Source organism: Osmerus eperlanus, chromosome 1 (genome assembly GCF_963692335.1).
Source record: "Osmerus eperlanus chromosome 1, fOsmEpe2.1, whole genome shotgun sequence".
NCBI lineage: Eukaryota > Metazoa > Chordata > Actinopteri > Osmeriformes > Osmeridae > Osmerus > Osmerus eperlanus.
The window spans coordinates 14,149,641-14,164,949 of NC_085018.1; the positions used below are offsets into that span (position 1 = coordinate 14,149,641).

The window sequence follows — 15,309 nt, forward strand, 5'->3', positions numbered from 1 at the left end:
AAATTTTGTCCATCTTAAAGATGCTGTAAAGTGGAATTGAAAATGAGTTTTAAGTTAATCACACCACAGAAGAATGTGGATTTTTTTCAAATCATGAGGTAAATGTGAAATTTTCACTGGGATTAATAAAGTAAAGTGACTTGAATTGAACATAATGGTCCATAAAACCACCTTAAATGATGGTGATACACTGCTGGTCAATATGTCTTGCCATTGGTATATAAATACCATACAGTGCTTTGAAAGAAAATACAAAAACTTTAGATGAATACTATGTTCCTGTATGCACACGCCATTTTCACAGCACAATGTATAAAGCCCTTCTTCAGAGCACAAGCGGCGGCTGATTGAAAAGAGGAATGATAATGACAGCTAATTATGAGAATGAGAGATGATTAAGACATGGCTGTGATCGCTCTCTTCTGCTCTCTCTCTTCCTCTCTCTGTTCCTCTGTCTCTCTCTCTTTCTCTTTCATTCTTTCTCTATTTTCGTTCTCTCTCTCTTTCTCTCTACTTTTCTTTCTCTCTCTCTATCTCTCTACTTCTCTCTTTCTCTCTCTACTTCTCTCTTTCTCTCTTTCTCTCTTCCTATTTTTCCCTCGTTCTCTCATCCATTGAGTTGCACGGTCAGTGTGAGAATTACTGCCCTGTCCCCTAGACAGCTCTGTGATTAATTGTGGCAAAATGAAGGTATATTTGAGCCAATGGCTGAATAGAAAGGCTTCTTTGTCCAAATGTGCCTTGGATTTGAGATGTTGGAGGGGTGACTGGGAAGGTGTGTGTGCATGTGTGTGTGTGCATGCGCGTGTGTGTGTATGTGTAAGGGTGGCCGGGGATGCGGCTAGCAGTCTGTGAAGTGCAGGTGCTTTCATCACTGTCTATTCACAAACCAAACGCAAAGCCATCCCCCTATCTCACCCAGCTTAATTCCCACACCACTGAGGTATTGTGCTTGGGGCAAGCTTTTAGAATTACATCTCTCTCTCCATGTTTTTTCTTCTTCGTTTATGTCCTAAAAAAAAAGAGAAGAAAAACAGGGCTCATTGACAACAGAATGAAACTGGTGGCTCGTTCTCAGACCTCATTGTCTGAACACATTATAGCCTGATACATTCTGGCTCTGTTGAACAGAGGTGTGATTGATAATCACTTTATTGCCGCCAGTAGCAGCGTCTGCTCTCCACCTGTACGCAGCCTTCGATGAAAACATCCAGCAGATACTCATTACGACTGAGCCCCACCTGCAACACCACAGGCCCAGCACACGGTCACCTCCCCAAAACAAAATAACTCAACTTTCTCAGTTTGTTTAGGTTCCACACCATGGGGAAGTTGGACAGAGAGCTCCCCTAACTGGCTAGATGGATGCCTCTCATCATCAACATTTCTTTTATATATATATATTTGTTTCAATAGTTATAGCAGATTTTATCCAAAGCAACATACACATAGTACATATATAGTACATATATAGTAATTACGGCAGATTATCAAGGATCAGCTCAGCTCTATAGCATCCTCCCTTTCTGAAGGAGTACATGGCTGATCTTAACCAGAAGTACAGGACTGATCAGCTGTACTTATTCAACTGCTCTTGCCTTTCATATTGAGGTTTGGCTGAAAGTTCTGTATGACCTAGAGCAGGGATGGCAGTCATCACTATGCTTACCATGGTGCCAAATGGGAAATGACTACTGTATATACTGTCTATTTGAAATAATTAATTTGGTGAAGAGGAAGAATAAGAGAGAGAAGAGGGGGAGCGGCTGTTTACAGGAGGTAAGCAAGGTCATTATGGACTTTGTGGACTATCTCCTTGACGACTTACAGTCTTTAGGTACACTTTGGGAGATATCAAGGATATCCTATGTGGGACAAGTGAAGCAAATGCTCTGGTCACTACAGTAAATGTTACATGAAAACCATCCATATTTACAGTACTGTTCATACAACACTGAAGCTGGCTGAAGCCAGTTTGTTTAGATGAAGGTGCATTAAAAGCCCGATTAGAATCCCTTTCTATGTAAGGGCTATGTTCATCAAGTAATGCTTTGAAAATGTAAGGTAATTCATGTTTGTGTTGAAAAGAATTGCTTTTTGTCTGTAGATGGGAATGTCAGGGATTCACTCACCCCTGTGGTGTGTGTGTGTATGTGTGTGTGTTAATATGCATGCGTGTGTATGTGTGTGTGTTAATATGCATGCGTGTGTATGTGTGTGTGTTAATATGCATGCGTTTGTACGTGTCTGTCCGTCCCCATGAGCATGGCCTTATATCATGGTTGTTTACACTCATTGCTGTTATTTAATCACTAGAGTGAACAGGCCTGAAGTGGCACCCAATCAAAGCATGCCTCGACACCCTCCGCAGAGAGACAGCCAACAGTACGACAAAGTCCTGCACATCGTAATGACATTTAATCTTGTGCAAATTGAATTAAAACATCCAAAGGTTCCCCGATAGATATTCATGTAAATAAATACACTTTTTATTTCTTTAGATATGACTATTATTAGGTATTTATTATTATGTTTGTGTCTTAATGATTTTGTTTGTTTATTTATTTAAAAAGAATGAAGGAAAAAAATAACCAATATATGAGGAGCTTCTGGAAAACTGATGCCACCGGCAGTTCTGTATCCTTATTTTAATACCAATATCTGAGGGTTATGTGTAGAGATGTGGGGCTCGGATTTTCTGTCAAGAGATTAGGCAACCATGGATCTGAAATGAATGCCCTCAGGAAATAGTGAGGGAAACTCAGTATTAGTGTAGGCCCCAGTTTAGCTGACTGTCTCACTTTGTGTGTCTGCCTCTGCCTTGGTGTCTGCCTCTAACGGGCTCTGACTCTTCTGTGTACTTCTTTCTCTAACTCTCTGTCACTGTCTCTCTCTCATTGACTATCTGTCTCTCTCTTTCAATCCCGCTCTCCTCTGTCTTTCTGCTTCTTTCTGTCCTTCTGTCTCTACTTCTATTTATCTCTCTCTATCTCTCTCTTACTTTACCTCCCTCTTTGTCTCTCTATCTGTCTCTTGACTCTCCATCTTTCTCATCTCGCTCTCTCTCTCTGTCTCTCTCAGGTGTACTTCAAGCGTGATGGGGAGTTGATAGAGGTAATCTCCTACATCCACCCCTCGGCTTTGGAGGAGGGGGCGGGCGGGGGCTCGGCGGGGGTGCGTGGGGCCCGCCCCCTCATCAGCCGAGACCTGGACGACACCAAACTCCAGAGGTCCCTCTCCCTGCTGGACCCCGAGGGCCGACCCACGCGCCTCTTCACCGAGACCCCGGCCCGGGGCAGCCACACCCAGGGCCAGCAGGCACCCGAGCCCAGCCCCGCCACGGAGGTCATCCCGGAGACGGTGGTGAGCCGCGAGTTCCCCCGCTGGGTTCAGAGCACCGACCCTCTGTACTACTTCAGCCACACCCACATCCCCCAGAGTGACGGGTCCGTCCTGGTCCAGGCCAGGCTCACGTGGACCCTCAACCCCCAGCTGGACAACGACGCCCTGTTCAGCTGCGAGGTCAAGCACCCGGCTCTGTCCATGCCCATGCAGACTGAGGTCACTCTGGGTGAGTAGACCACCAGACCAACCCCCTCCATTGGCTTTTTTCCACGTGGTCTCGTTCCTTCTTTTTTTCGTGCTCATTTACTTCCTACCTGCCCCACGCCTTCCCTTCCCTCCATCCCTTCACTGCCTTTCTGTTCCCCTCCCCCACCCATTTCCACCCCCCTCCTCCCCCCACCCCTTCTCCTTCCACGTCTCCCCTACCTTGAATGGCCTCGGCCCCCCTGCACGCTCCTCACATACCTACTCAGAAAGACACTGATCTTCATTTGATGCTTAATGGCGTAACAGCCTGGCAGATTGCAAGTTTAGCGGGGAACACAAAACTCAAAGTGACTGACAGGGCAATTCATCGAGCTGTCTGTTGCTAGATTGAGTTAACTCACAGGCGTTATTGAAAAAGTCGACCCGAATTAGGTAAGTCAAATGAGAATTTAAATACACAGGCCATGTGATGGCATTGAGCAAGTGACACAAAGTACTAGAGCCTGTCTAACACGCCTTTCACTCTCTCTGTAACACCATCACACGTTGACATTGTTCTCCGTCTACCCAGAGAAAGGCCTTAAACATTCACATCTCTTCTTTCAAGGAGAAAAACAGGTGGAACCACAGTGATATTCTTATTCGTTTGTTGTACTGTGAAGCATCAAAGAAAAGGAAGCTACTGAACATACTATGTTGAGGTTCCTTTCTTGGAGGAAATTCACCATTAACCTTTTATAGAGAAGGATTCGAGAGAGGCTGTTTTCTTTTTAATGCTCTGAAACAAAGATGGATTCCAGCAGATCTCATTATCACTTCAAAACCATGGTGTCGGCATTGCGCTGTTGAAGGCAAGCAGTGCAGGCCTGACATGGTAAACAGAGATATTAAAGCTTCACAGAGAAGATGGGAGGGGTGGATGGTGGGAGGCCAAAGGTTGGGAATGGAGTGCAGGGAGAGGAGTAACCATTGCTCATTCATGTTGTGGAACACGCTAGTCTATATATCACTCACATCACCGGCACGTCACGTTGTTTGTGAACCTTGTGGTTTTCATCTCCTCCACGCCACAGTTTCCGGGTCGGATTCTCTCTCGGTCGCTCCACGTCAAGCCCCTCTCACGGGTCAGACAAACAGCCAATGGACGCTCTGGAAAACAAAGGTGGCAAATGAACAGAGAGATAAAGATCCAACTCCCCCCCCCCCCCCCATGTAGACAAATTAATTTGATGCATCACACATTGCCCCAGCCTATGTCACACCAGTTCCAAAAACTAAATACTATAAATATATATCTAAACAGCAGCAAAGAGCCAAGAACCGGATTGAGTTCTCTGATTAAAAAGTAAAATAGTTCACTCGAATGTAAAAATGTTGAAATCAAGAAAATCCCCACGCTCGGTGCGGTTTGTTGGTTCCTATTGTGCCATGTCCCCATGCTACGTGCACTTTGAGAACTCTCACAGTGATGTAACACTCACACACACGCACAAACATGCACACATGTGCATGAATAAACAATGATCCATTGATAGGCGCTGTCATCTTAGGACAAAATGGTGCAATGATGATCTAAACAGCTCCTCAACACTTTTACTTTACGGCAAAGAGAGGAAGCGCGCGACGCACCCAGAAGGGAGTGGGCCCTAAACTGTCAGCCACTTTCATATTTTGACAAGACTTCTCAGCGCTGCGTTTCAAGACATTAATTTACCAGTACCTTTGTTCCTTTTAAGAGATGGATGGAGCTTCTTCAGACTCCTCTTCTGCGCCACCCTCAGAACAGAGAACAGAAAATGGGCATTTGTTGATTTTAATTGGAGCGCACTTGAAATTCAAAGCATTCCCACACCTGCTTGGAGGCACACCTAACGTGGGTTGCGAGGACTTGTAACTAAAGCCCCGCCGTACTGTAGCATCGTGGGCCAACGCACACAGGAGACGAGGCCCACGTCTCGATCCGTCGCATGTCACAAACACATACAATACGGCATTGAAGTGTTTAACACACAAAGAAGCCATGATTCTCCATGTTATTCAAGTCTGATTAAATGTGATTACATAAAGAGGAACACCTTAGGAATTCCTCCTCCTCTCTGTGTGAGCGGATCATCTCGCTGTGGTTCTATCCGACTAATTGCTCCGGGGATGTGTCAGACTGTAGTCACAGCTAGCCGGATTCTCTCAGGTGAGCTGTGGCCCCTGGAATGAAGAGGACGTCTTCGCGCTGCCTCATAAGTAATAAATCTTTCACCGATTTAATATTGCCACCCGAGACGGAGCGACAGGCTGACAACCCACCAATGTTGTATTACAACTCAGGAATATTCATGAGCTCCTTATCCGTGCCTGCCTTGCAAATGGAGCGGTGCCAGGAGAGACGCAGAGCTGCAGGCGCCAGGCCCGGGAGCCCCGCGCGACGGGCCGCAGAGCTGCAGGCGCCAGGCCCGGGAGCCCCGCGCGACGAGCCGCTCTTCTCCGACCGCTCCCATTCCGAATTCATCAGGCCGCCACATCTCAATAATTCAACCGGGCTCCGATCTTTGGATTTGCATGGGCCAAGGTGTCTATTATTCAGCAGCATCAAAAGGAGGGGAAAAAAGCAATGATCTTCTCCTGTAGGGCCCTGAGAGATGATAGCACGCACCCACGCACGCACACACGCACGCACACACACACCCGTCATCGCCCCACCAGACCATGATAATCAGAGAGCAGATGCTCGCTTTCAGGGAGGCTAGAGTGAGGATGCAAGGGTGCGTGTGTCTGTGTGAGTGTGTATGTGTCCGTCTGTATGAGTGTGTGCATGTGTCTATGTGTGTGTGTGTGCGTGTGCGTGTGTCTATGTGTGTGTGCATGTGTCTATGTATGTGTGCGCGTGTGTCTGTATGCATGTGTGTGTGCGTGTGTATGCATGTGCCTATGTGTGTGTGCATGTGTCTATGCGTGTGTGCATGTGTCTATGTGTGTGTGCGTGTGTCTGTATGAGTTTGTGCGCCTATGTATGTGTGTCTGTGACAGTATATGCATGTGGCTGTGTGTGTGTGTGTGTGTGTGTCTGTGTTTTTTGTATGAGTTCATGTTCACCTGAGGCTCATCTCCATATTCATCATTCTCTTTGTATGCTGCTTTAAGAAACCCACTCTAGCTTGTGAGGCGAAGGAATTATACAGTGTTGGATTAATGACAGTGCAATGGTCCAACTAGCAGCCAGGTCTGTGCACGCAAGTCTGTGAGCCCCCACTTTCTTCCTCTCAGTGAAACCAGTCAACCAGCTAATACAGCAGACTCCACTCTGGTCTGATTTCCTTAGGCCACCTGCAGCCATCCAAGTAGGGCAATTCAGAGGGCAGATTGGCTTGTAGTGGGTTGGATTACATTTATGATGCCGCTACACAGTTGTTTACCTGGGGTCATGTCAGTGTGGTGACCGAGTGTGCTGCTAGCATGCTAACTGCTCCATGCGGATGTCAGACATCCCAGACATCCCAACCTGCAGAGACTCATTTCCGTGAGGTAGCTCCGACTTAAACTAAAGTGTCCCAAAATGTAAAAATGCCCACTGTTAAAATCATTTGGCTTAAGTTTTTGAGAAAATACTGTCAGAATGTATGATATAATACATCCGACAACCTTTTTCCTAAGTGTATCCTGGTGCCTTGGAGGACCAGTGTTCCTAGTTGTCCCTGTGAGGCCCCAGAGGAGCTGTAGCTTTTCAGTCACCACGCCGGCCGCCCTGCACCGAGGTGACAATGACGTGGGACACCAACTGTCACTGTTGGAGCGCCTCCCAGAATCCAACCTTAGTCCCCTCCCTTCTGTGCCAGCCGCAGCTCTCTCAGTGACGCCATGACACCAATACTGAAAATACCCTTCCGATCGTGGGAGGTGGGAAACAGACGATTTAGCCTCCTTTTCCACTCTTAAACTAGCTGGCCAAGCGACACCCTTTTCAGTATTGAATTGAGGACATTTGCATACAAATTGCTCATATCGCTTGATACGTATTGGTGTGTATTTTAAGTTTGGAGAATGCCAGGAGAAAGACGAATGCCAGGTTTCCTACTGGTATTTTTTTTAACACAATAACGTTTCTTGGTCCTTTCATGGCTTTATGTTTTCCCTCCAGACTTCCTGTCCATATAGTATATGTCCCTGTTAACACCCAAAGTGGCACAAATTAGTCATCAAATGTAATTTTGGATTGTCGTTTAACCTTTACAACGACTTGTTATGGTTGTCAGACGTTGACAAACTGTTTATCTCTGCGGAGTACCGCTTGTCTCCAGTGTTATAAGCACATGATTTTCTCTGGAAAACAAAGAGAGAGAGAGAGAGGACAAAGGAGGGACTTCCTGTTTGTGATGAAGGACTTCCTGTTTGTGATGAAGGACTTCCTGTTATCCGTATGGGACCCTTCTGACCTTGATGTGTGGCCTGCCTCCCTCCCTCCACCAGGGTGACAACAGAAGTGATAATCCATTAGCCTGATGCACAGTAGGTGTCTTCTCCCTCAGAAGACTGTGGGCCTCATTAGGTACCCGTGAGCTGATTGATGGGTGAAAGCTAGGTCTTTTAATATTTTATATATAATACTTTGGGCATTTGACTTTATTGGGAGAGAGATAGTGAGGAGCGACAGGACATGGATTTGAACCCGGGCCCCTGTGGTTAGGCCTCAGCCTACATAGCATGCACACTTTACCGGTGAGCACCCAGGGGACTCCCGCGCTGTTTATTTTAGTTGTTCATCCTATTTGTTTAGCTCTGCTGTGAAAACACAAACATGACGATTTATAATGAGAGCGTGAATCGGATTGGTTGTGGAAGTCCCAGCTAGATAAACAGTATGCGGAAATATTGCGGAAAGATTAATTCCTTTTAGATTTCCCAGTGCTCCAATCTCATCACCAGTGCTTGGCTCATTGTGTAACATGGAATCAGCTAGCGTGCAATACTGTGTTTATCTGTGTGTGTGTGAGGGGCCAGCTTATTATATCCATTATAACTCCACAGTCTCACTGTAACAAACAGTAGAGGACACCACCCGGCCTTACTGGATTTTTGTTTTACCCTACTAAAGTGGAAACCCCTACGCAAATCGCTCACTCAATTCAGGTCTTTAATTATTAGCACCTCCGAAACAACCCCCCCTCCCCTCCCTTTCTCCTCTTCCTCCCTCCCCCACATCCTCACTCCCTACACCCGTGAATCATCCATTGTTTCAGCAGACCCCAAATGAAAGCCATCCGGTGTCGCCCATCTGCACCATGACAGGGGAATTATCTCTCTGAGTGTTCCTTATCTCTCTGCCTCCACACTCCTCATGACACACTCTGATACTCCTCCAGTAATGCGTATCCTCCCAATTTAGTCGGTGCTCTCTCCGTGGGGGAATGAGCCCGGTCCAGGCCCGGCTGATGAAAGGACCTGCAGGTCCCTAGCTTCTCGGCCCATGACCTTAATTGACAGGAAATTGTATTCGCCTCTCTGTGTCCTTCCTTCCCCTTCTTTCTTTGACAAAACAGGTGCCTGCTAGCCTTCCTTCAAAGTCTCCTCATGGTCCCTTGTATAATGAGTATCTCTCTCTCTCCCTCCCTACTCTCTGTCTTTTTCTCTCCCCTTCCCCTTTCGGTCCCTCTCTCGTTATCTCTCCCCCACCTCTCTTTCTTTCTTTCTCCACCGCCACCTCTATCACTGTCTCTCTCTTTCTCTCCCCTCTCTCTCTGTCTCTCCCCCTTTCTCTCCTTTCGTTTCCCAGCGGCCCCTAAGGGCCCCAAGCTCCTGATGACTCCCACCAGGGCAAAGGTAGGGGACACGGTGCGCATCACCGTCCAAGGCTTCCAGGTAGGATCCCCAGGGGTAAGTGCATGGGGGTATGTGAAACCGGAGGGCCGAGCACAGTCTGGGATAGGAGGGGACCCCCAGATGGACGGTCAAGCCTGTGGAGGTTTCTGATATAGTGGCCATTCTTGCAGGGTGAGGGTGTATGCACCATAAGCGCCTGTCTGCTCAGTGTACAGTAGAGATTACAAATGATTCACCCTATTGATCGGAATTGTGTTGAGTTGTGTGTCTGTGTGGGCTTTTCATTATTTGAGTGCAGGTTTGATACTTTCAGTGAGCGTGTGGGTTTGAATACGCCATTGCAGGGGAAATATTCTTCTTTCTTTTTTTCCATCTGCTTTTTCACAGTGAGTACTTTCTTAATGCCTCAAGGCATGACAATTTCCCAGTGAAAAACAATACCTGCACTGACAACCTTGTTGTTTATGGACAGCCACAGCATCTATCTCTCGCTGACATTACAACAATGCGCAACAGGCATTGCGAGCCAACGTGCACCCGAGTCTGACAGGATGTTCCTGTTAGCAGGACAGGGCTCCAGCCCGGGCAGTGATTGTCTCTGCGGAACTGTTCTCCTCTGCCAAAGCAGACTCTCTCAGCAGCGAGACTGGCGTGTGGCTGATCTCCATCTGGGAGACGTGGATGACACATGGGTGCTGTCTGGTCCAGTCAGCCAGGTGCAAAAGATGGAGCTAATCCCTGATAGGACACGCTAATGGAGTAGTGCACAAAGCTCCTTTGTTACTTTCCACTGACTGCTTCAGAAGGTTCTGGCCATGATTAGGGTTTGGTGTGTGTGTGTGTGTGTGTTAAACCTTTTTTTTTGGTAGTACATCTTCTGGACACTGGTTCTGTCATTGTTCAGCATTAGTACAACCTTCAGACTAGGGCAAAATGGGAAGATTAATATGTATACATTTACTACTTGACTAAGAAGGTGAATATGTATTTACTGTATTTAATAGACTGGGCAGATGTAAAACTCTCATTTGGGAGGACGGGTGGATATGTGTATCCCCCCCAACCGCCCCCCCCCCCCCCCCCCCCCCCCTTACGTTGAAGTGTATTTTCCCTCTGAATAGTGTTAAGAATGGTCATTATAAACGGGCTTGACTGTGTCATTTCTGCCAATTTGGCCCTTCGGCAACAGGCATCTGTGAACAGCATGCAACAGTGCATGGAGACTGACGCATAAACCAATCTCCCTTATCCCGCGCTGGACCATGGCTCTGTGGTTTCAACTGTAGATAAGATTGTGTGTGGAGACGCATGTTCTACCTCTCCCACCTTCTCATAGTTCGATAACAAAATATATCACTATCCCCTATGGTTTATTGTTTTCAGAAATTCAGTCATTGTGGAGTGTGTTTATGGTGCAGTATGGAGGCTGAGTTTGAGTTTCTGCCGTCATTCCACATTGGAGCCCAATCGCTATGGAAAGTGGAGAGGCAGGGCGAAACTCTGTCATTTGTGCAGAGCACTTAGATTTGGGCTCTGATAGGCCGTTGGGGATACGTGACAGGAAGGTCCTACTCAGACCTTTCAGTATTTTTTATCATGATGTGACCTTTTCACCACGAGACTCCCCTGGAACCAACAAACCCATTTCATGATGTGAATTCAGAGCTCCGCGTTCTCCCCTCAGACTCGCCATTCTGAAAGGTTAGACAAATCACAGGAGCGATAGCGTACCAACTCATCAGGGAGACTGGACACTTGATTAGGCCTCTTCATTGTGTCCTGTGTGAGAGAGAGAGAAAGAGAGAGAGAGAGAGAGAGAGAGAGACAGGATGTGAGGTCACTGTTCACATTTGTTGAGGAAGACAACCCACTCAGTTTCCAGCTGATGTTTCTCATCAGAGTTACACTGTGTTGCATCACTCCTGTCCTCGGGAACAAACGCCAGTGTAGCTCCAGACACGGTGGCGTAATTGCAGCTCATCTGGCACGCTGCAGCACCTCCAGCTAAGCAGATGACACGGACAGGAACGAGCTCCTTGTAATGGATTCACAGCAAACACGGAAGAATAGTCGAGTATTCTTTTGACCATGTGTGAAGTGATACCCCAATGTCCTGGTGTGTCACTCCTTTTATCAACTTATTACTGCTTTTGTCCTATGTCAAATCTTGTCTGTAAAGCTGGGAACGAATCCTAGTGCTAGGTCCTTTGTTAAATGTAGTCCTAGTCCTAAGACTAGGACTACATTGGGAAGTGACTAAGTCCTCTGTTAAATGTCGTCTTAGCCCTGTGCCGTCTGTCAGAGCTGTCCTTGCTCTCTGTTAGGCCGAAAATAGAGTCCTAGCATCTGTTAATCCTAGTCCTAGTCCTAGCCATCTGTCGGGCCTAGTCCTAGTCTATCCACCCTCTGGACTAGACAGTCTCCTGGCTATCTATGAACTTAAAGAGAGTCTATCCAGTAGGTGGCACACAAGCCTACTCCAAGGTTCCAGCAGCCAAGCTCCCTCCCTCCCTCTCTCCCTCTCTCTTTCTCTCACTTCCTCTCTCACTCGTTCTCTCCCTCCCTCTTTCCTTAGCTGTATCCCACCCTCTCTCCTTCCCTTCGTTCCGGAGAGCTGGGTGCAGACGAGTAGCCCTTCTATATTCTACTAACATGTCAGGACGTTGATAGGAATGAAATATGGTTCCTGGGAGGGAGATATTTTTAAAACCAGGAGACTCTCTGGAGATATAGCCAAAGAAAGATGGTGGGAAAAACTGTTGCAAATGTAGTGTTGATTATTAATGCATGCTGTTAACTTGCCATTGCATTAGGGCGAAATTGAGCGTGTATTATTCATGCTTCCTTTGCTCTTAATCTCTTGGAGGAGGCAAAGAGTGAGTCTTCCCTGCCCTCTCACCCGGCCCTCTCCCCCTCACACTCTCTCTCTCTCTCTCTCTCTCTCTCTCTCTCTCTCTCTCTCTCTCTCTCTCTCTCTCTCTCTCTCTCTCTCTCTCTCTCTCTCTGTCTCTCTCTCTCTCTCTCTGTCTCTCTCTGTCGCTGTCTCTCTCTCTCCCTCTCTCTCTTCCTCCTCTGTCCCTCCCTCTCTCTCTCTCTCCCTCCGGCGGGGGTACAGAACGAGGTGTTCCCCGAGCCGCTCTTCACCTGGACGCGTGTGGGGGGGCGGCTGCTGGACGGGAGCATGGAGAAGGACGGCAAGGAGCTGATCCTGGAGCGCGTGCCGGCCGAGCTCAACGGCTCCATGTACCGCTGCACGGCCCAAAACCCCCTGGGCTCCACCGACACGCACACGCGCCTCATCGTCTTTGGTAGGTGGCCTTCCGCTGACGAGGTCAGCCCTTAATGCAGCATCTGGACGGCGCTTTAATGACATTAAAAACATGCTAATACAATTTCAGCAGTCCCTCGTCCATCACCAGTAAGACGTGCGTCCTGAGTGTCACCTTTTGCACCATCATCACTCTCAAAACCATATGGTTGGCTTTAGCTCAGTGGTAGAGCGATTGGCTGTCGATCAAGAGATTGCAGGGTGATATTGTCCTCTTTATGTTGCGTCTGATACAAATGAATTAGCGTCTGCTAATGTATTATTAACATCATTATTAACCTAGCCCAACCTGCATTGGACCTGCTGTAGAACTCGATGGGTATTAAGATTCTCGTCCGCATCTCAGTAGGTTTTCAGGGGGACAGCTGTGCATTTACCATGTCACGTTTCTCCTCATGTTTATAGAAAGCATTTTAGAGACGGATGTGGTCATTTGTAGATGTGAATTATTAATATGAAACCACGAGTGGCCCATTTAATAAGAGATAGCTCCACAGACCACGCTGTCAAAAGCTGGTTAAAGTGACTAATGACTCGTTGATCTCTGTGGCCAGAGATCTAACAGCCCCAGTGGTCCCACACACATTCTGTACTCCCCCCTCTCTCCCCCAGCCCCTACCCTCAATCCTCCAACTTCCTTCCCCACCCCCCCTCACACCCTAAACCCCCCTTACCCTCCCACAATCTGCCCCTCTCTCCGTCCCCTCCCTTATCCCTCCCCTCCTTCAGCCCCCTCCTTCCTCCCCCCCCCCCGCCCTCCGACTTCAAACGCTCGCTGCTAATCACCACATCAAAGCGGCCATAACAGATTCAGTGTCGCAGCCGTCGACACTGCTTGCTGTCCGGGACCCAGCGTGCGGCGGCACGGCGACCCCCCCACACCCCCCTCCTCACTCCTCGCCCTCTCCTCACGCGGGCATAACCGTCCATCTGACTTCATGAACGGCCCGGAGACATAACGTTTGGCCGGTGGTACTGTGAGGACTGACACCGCTGGCAGAGCCTATCCCAACCTGAGTGCGTCTGCGTCTGCCTCGCTGTTTACTGCCGAGGCCCTCCCAGCTCGGAAGCTTCCAGAGAGCTGAGAGGTGTCAATCAGCGGGGGAACGCCGCCCGGTTTTCATCAGCACAGTGAGGATGTTGGCTTCTCTGCCTGTCTCGTAGCCCGTGTCAGTCAAACCAGGGATGCAAGGGAATTAAGTAGTGCTGGTTTGAGCCAGTGGCATTTGAAGACTCAACATGTATGGGTTTATAAGGATATAAGGGATGGTAGCAGCTAAGGTTGGAGATTGGCATCCAATATGCAAACACACACACTGAGCAATTGACAGTACGCGCGCGCACACATTCGTGCACATGCAAACTCACAAACGCATGCACACGCGTGATCAAACACACCAATAAAAACCAGCATGTGCACACACACGCCCTCACAGACACACACCTACACACCCTTACGCACACACACGCACACGCACGTGCACATTGAGCCATGAGCGGAGGTCTGTTCGGCAGAGAGAAGTCAATTTCCTACAGTCATCTCCCTTCACTGCCATAATGAGGACTAAGAACGACCTGCCAATCATGTGACACATCCCCACCTTGACTCCCACCTGTGGAACCAGGTTTAGAGAGAGTCCAAGTCGCTGGGCCCAAATCCAAGGCCCACTTTGGGAAGGTGTTACCTTGGAGAGTGTTTTGCCCGGAGAAGCACTGATGGCCATTTAACACCCAGGTTCCTCCTCCCTCAGGTGGGCTCGCCCCGCGTGGCCGGCCAGGGACATCATCCGTCTCTGGGACGAGGCGGCTCATCTGCTCCCGCTGTGGGGGGGGGGGGGGGGGGTGGAGAGGGGTGATGGTGATTGAGTGACCTTGGCGCCGTCTCCCGTCCCCGCGGCCTTGAAACGAGACACTCGTCTCTGGGGGAGAGAGGGGTGGGGGGGCGGGGGGGGCGAGGAGGACAGGGAGGGAGTGTAGAGTGGGGAGGGACGGGTGGCGTTTTGTGAGGGGATCTCGTCACGGCTGAAGGAGAGTAGGGGGAGAGGAGGGGGGGTTTGTGGTGGAGCAGTGGCAGGTTTGAGAGAATGAAGGTTGGGAGGGACGGAGGACAGTGGGGGGGAGTAGTGGGAGGAGAGAGGGAGGGTGGTGTGGTGGTGGGAGGAAGTTGGGGGGTGGGGGGGGGGGGGATTTGGGCTAGAAGAATGGGGGGAGGGGGGCCTCAGCTCACTTGGCAAACTGTTCATTACACATGATCAGTAATAATAGGGTGTAATGAGCGGCTGGCTGTGGAGACTCTCCAAGCTGGGGGAGAGTACAGTGCTTGTGGCTTGATGATGTGCATCTCCAGCCACCTTCAGAGATAATACCCTGCCTGATTGCTGTGGAGTGACTATGAGTGTGTGGAGGAACAGAACCCCCACTGATTTCTCGGGCCCCTGAGTGGGGAAAACACTTGTGGATGTGGATGTGTACAAAACTGCTAGTGGATGCACCCCCCCCCCCCCCCCACACACACACACACACACGCCAGTATCTAAGCAACGGAAGTTGTCATAGAAAGAATAATCGCGGAATTTGTGTTTTTTTTATGTTTGTTTCGCAAGCCCTTAGTGCCTTGATGG

The 15,309-nt window shown here is 48.7% G+C and overlaps 1 protein-coding gene across 1 annotated transcript in view; it reads left to right on the plus strand.

The window, feature by feature from the left end:
* igsf21a (immunoglobin superfamily, member 21a) overlaps positions 1–15,309 on the plus strand; it is a 124,295-nt gene that overhangs the window by 104,960 nt on the left and 4,026 nt on the right. The window contains exons 6-8 of the mRNA XM_062461676.1: positions 3,082–3,571; positions 9,314–9,414; positions 12,476–12,668. Coding sequence (XP_062317660.1) covers positions 3,082–3,571; positions 9,314–9,414; positions 12,476–12,668 — 784 coding nt within the window. The remainder of the gene's footprint in view (positions 1–3,081; positions 3,572–9,313; positions 9,415–12,475; positions 12,669–15,309) is intronic.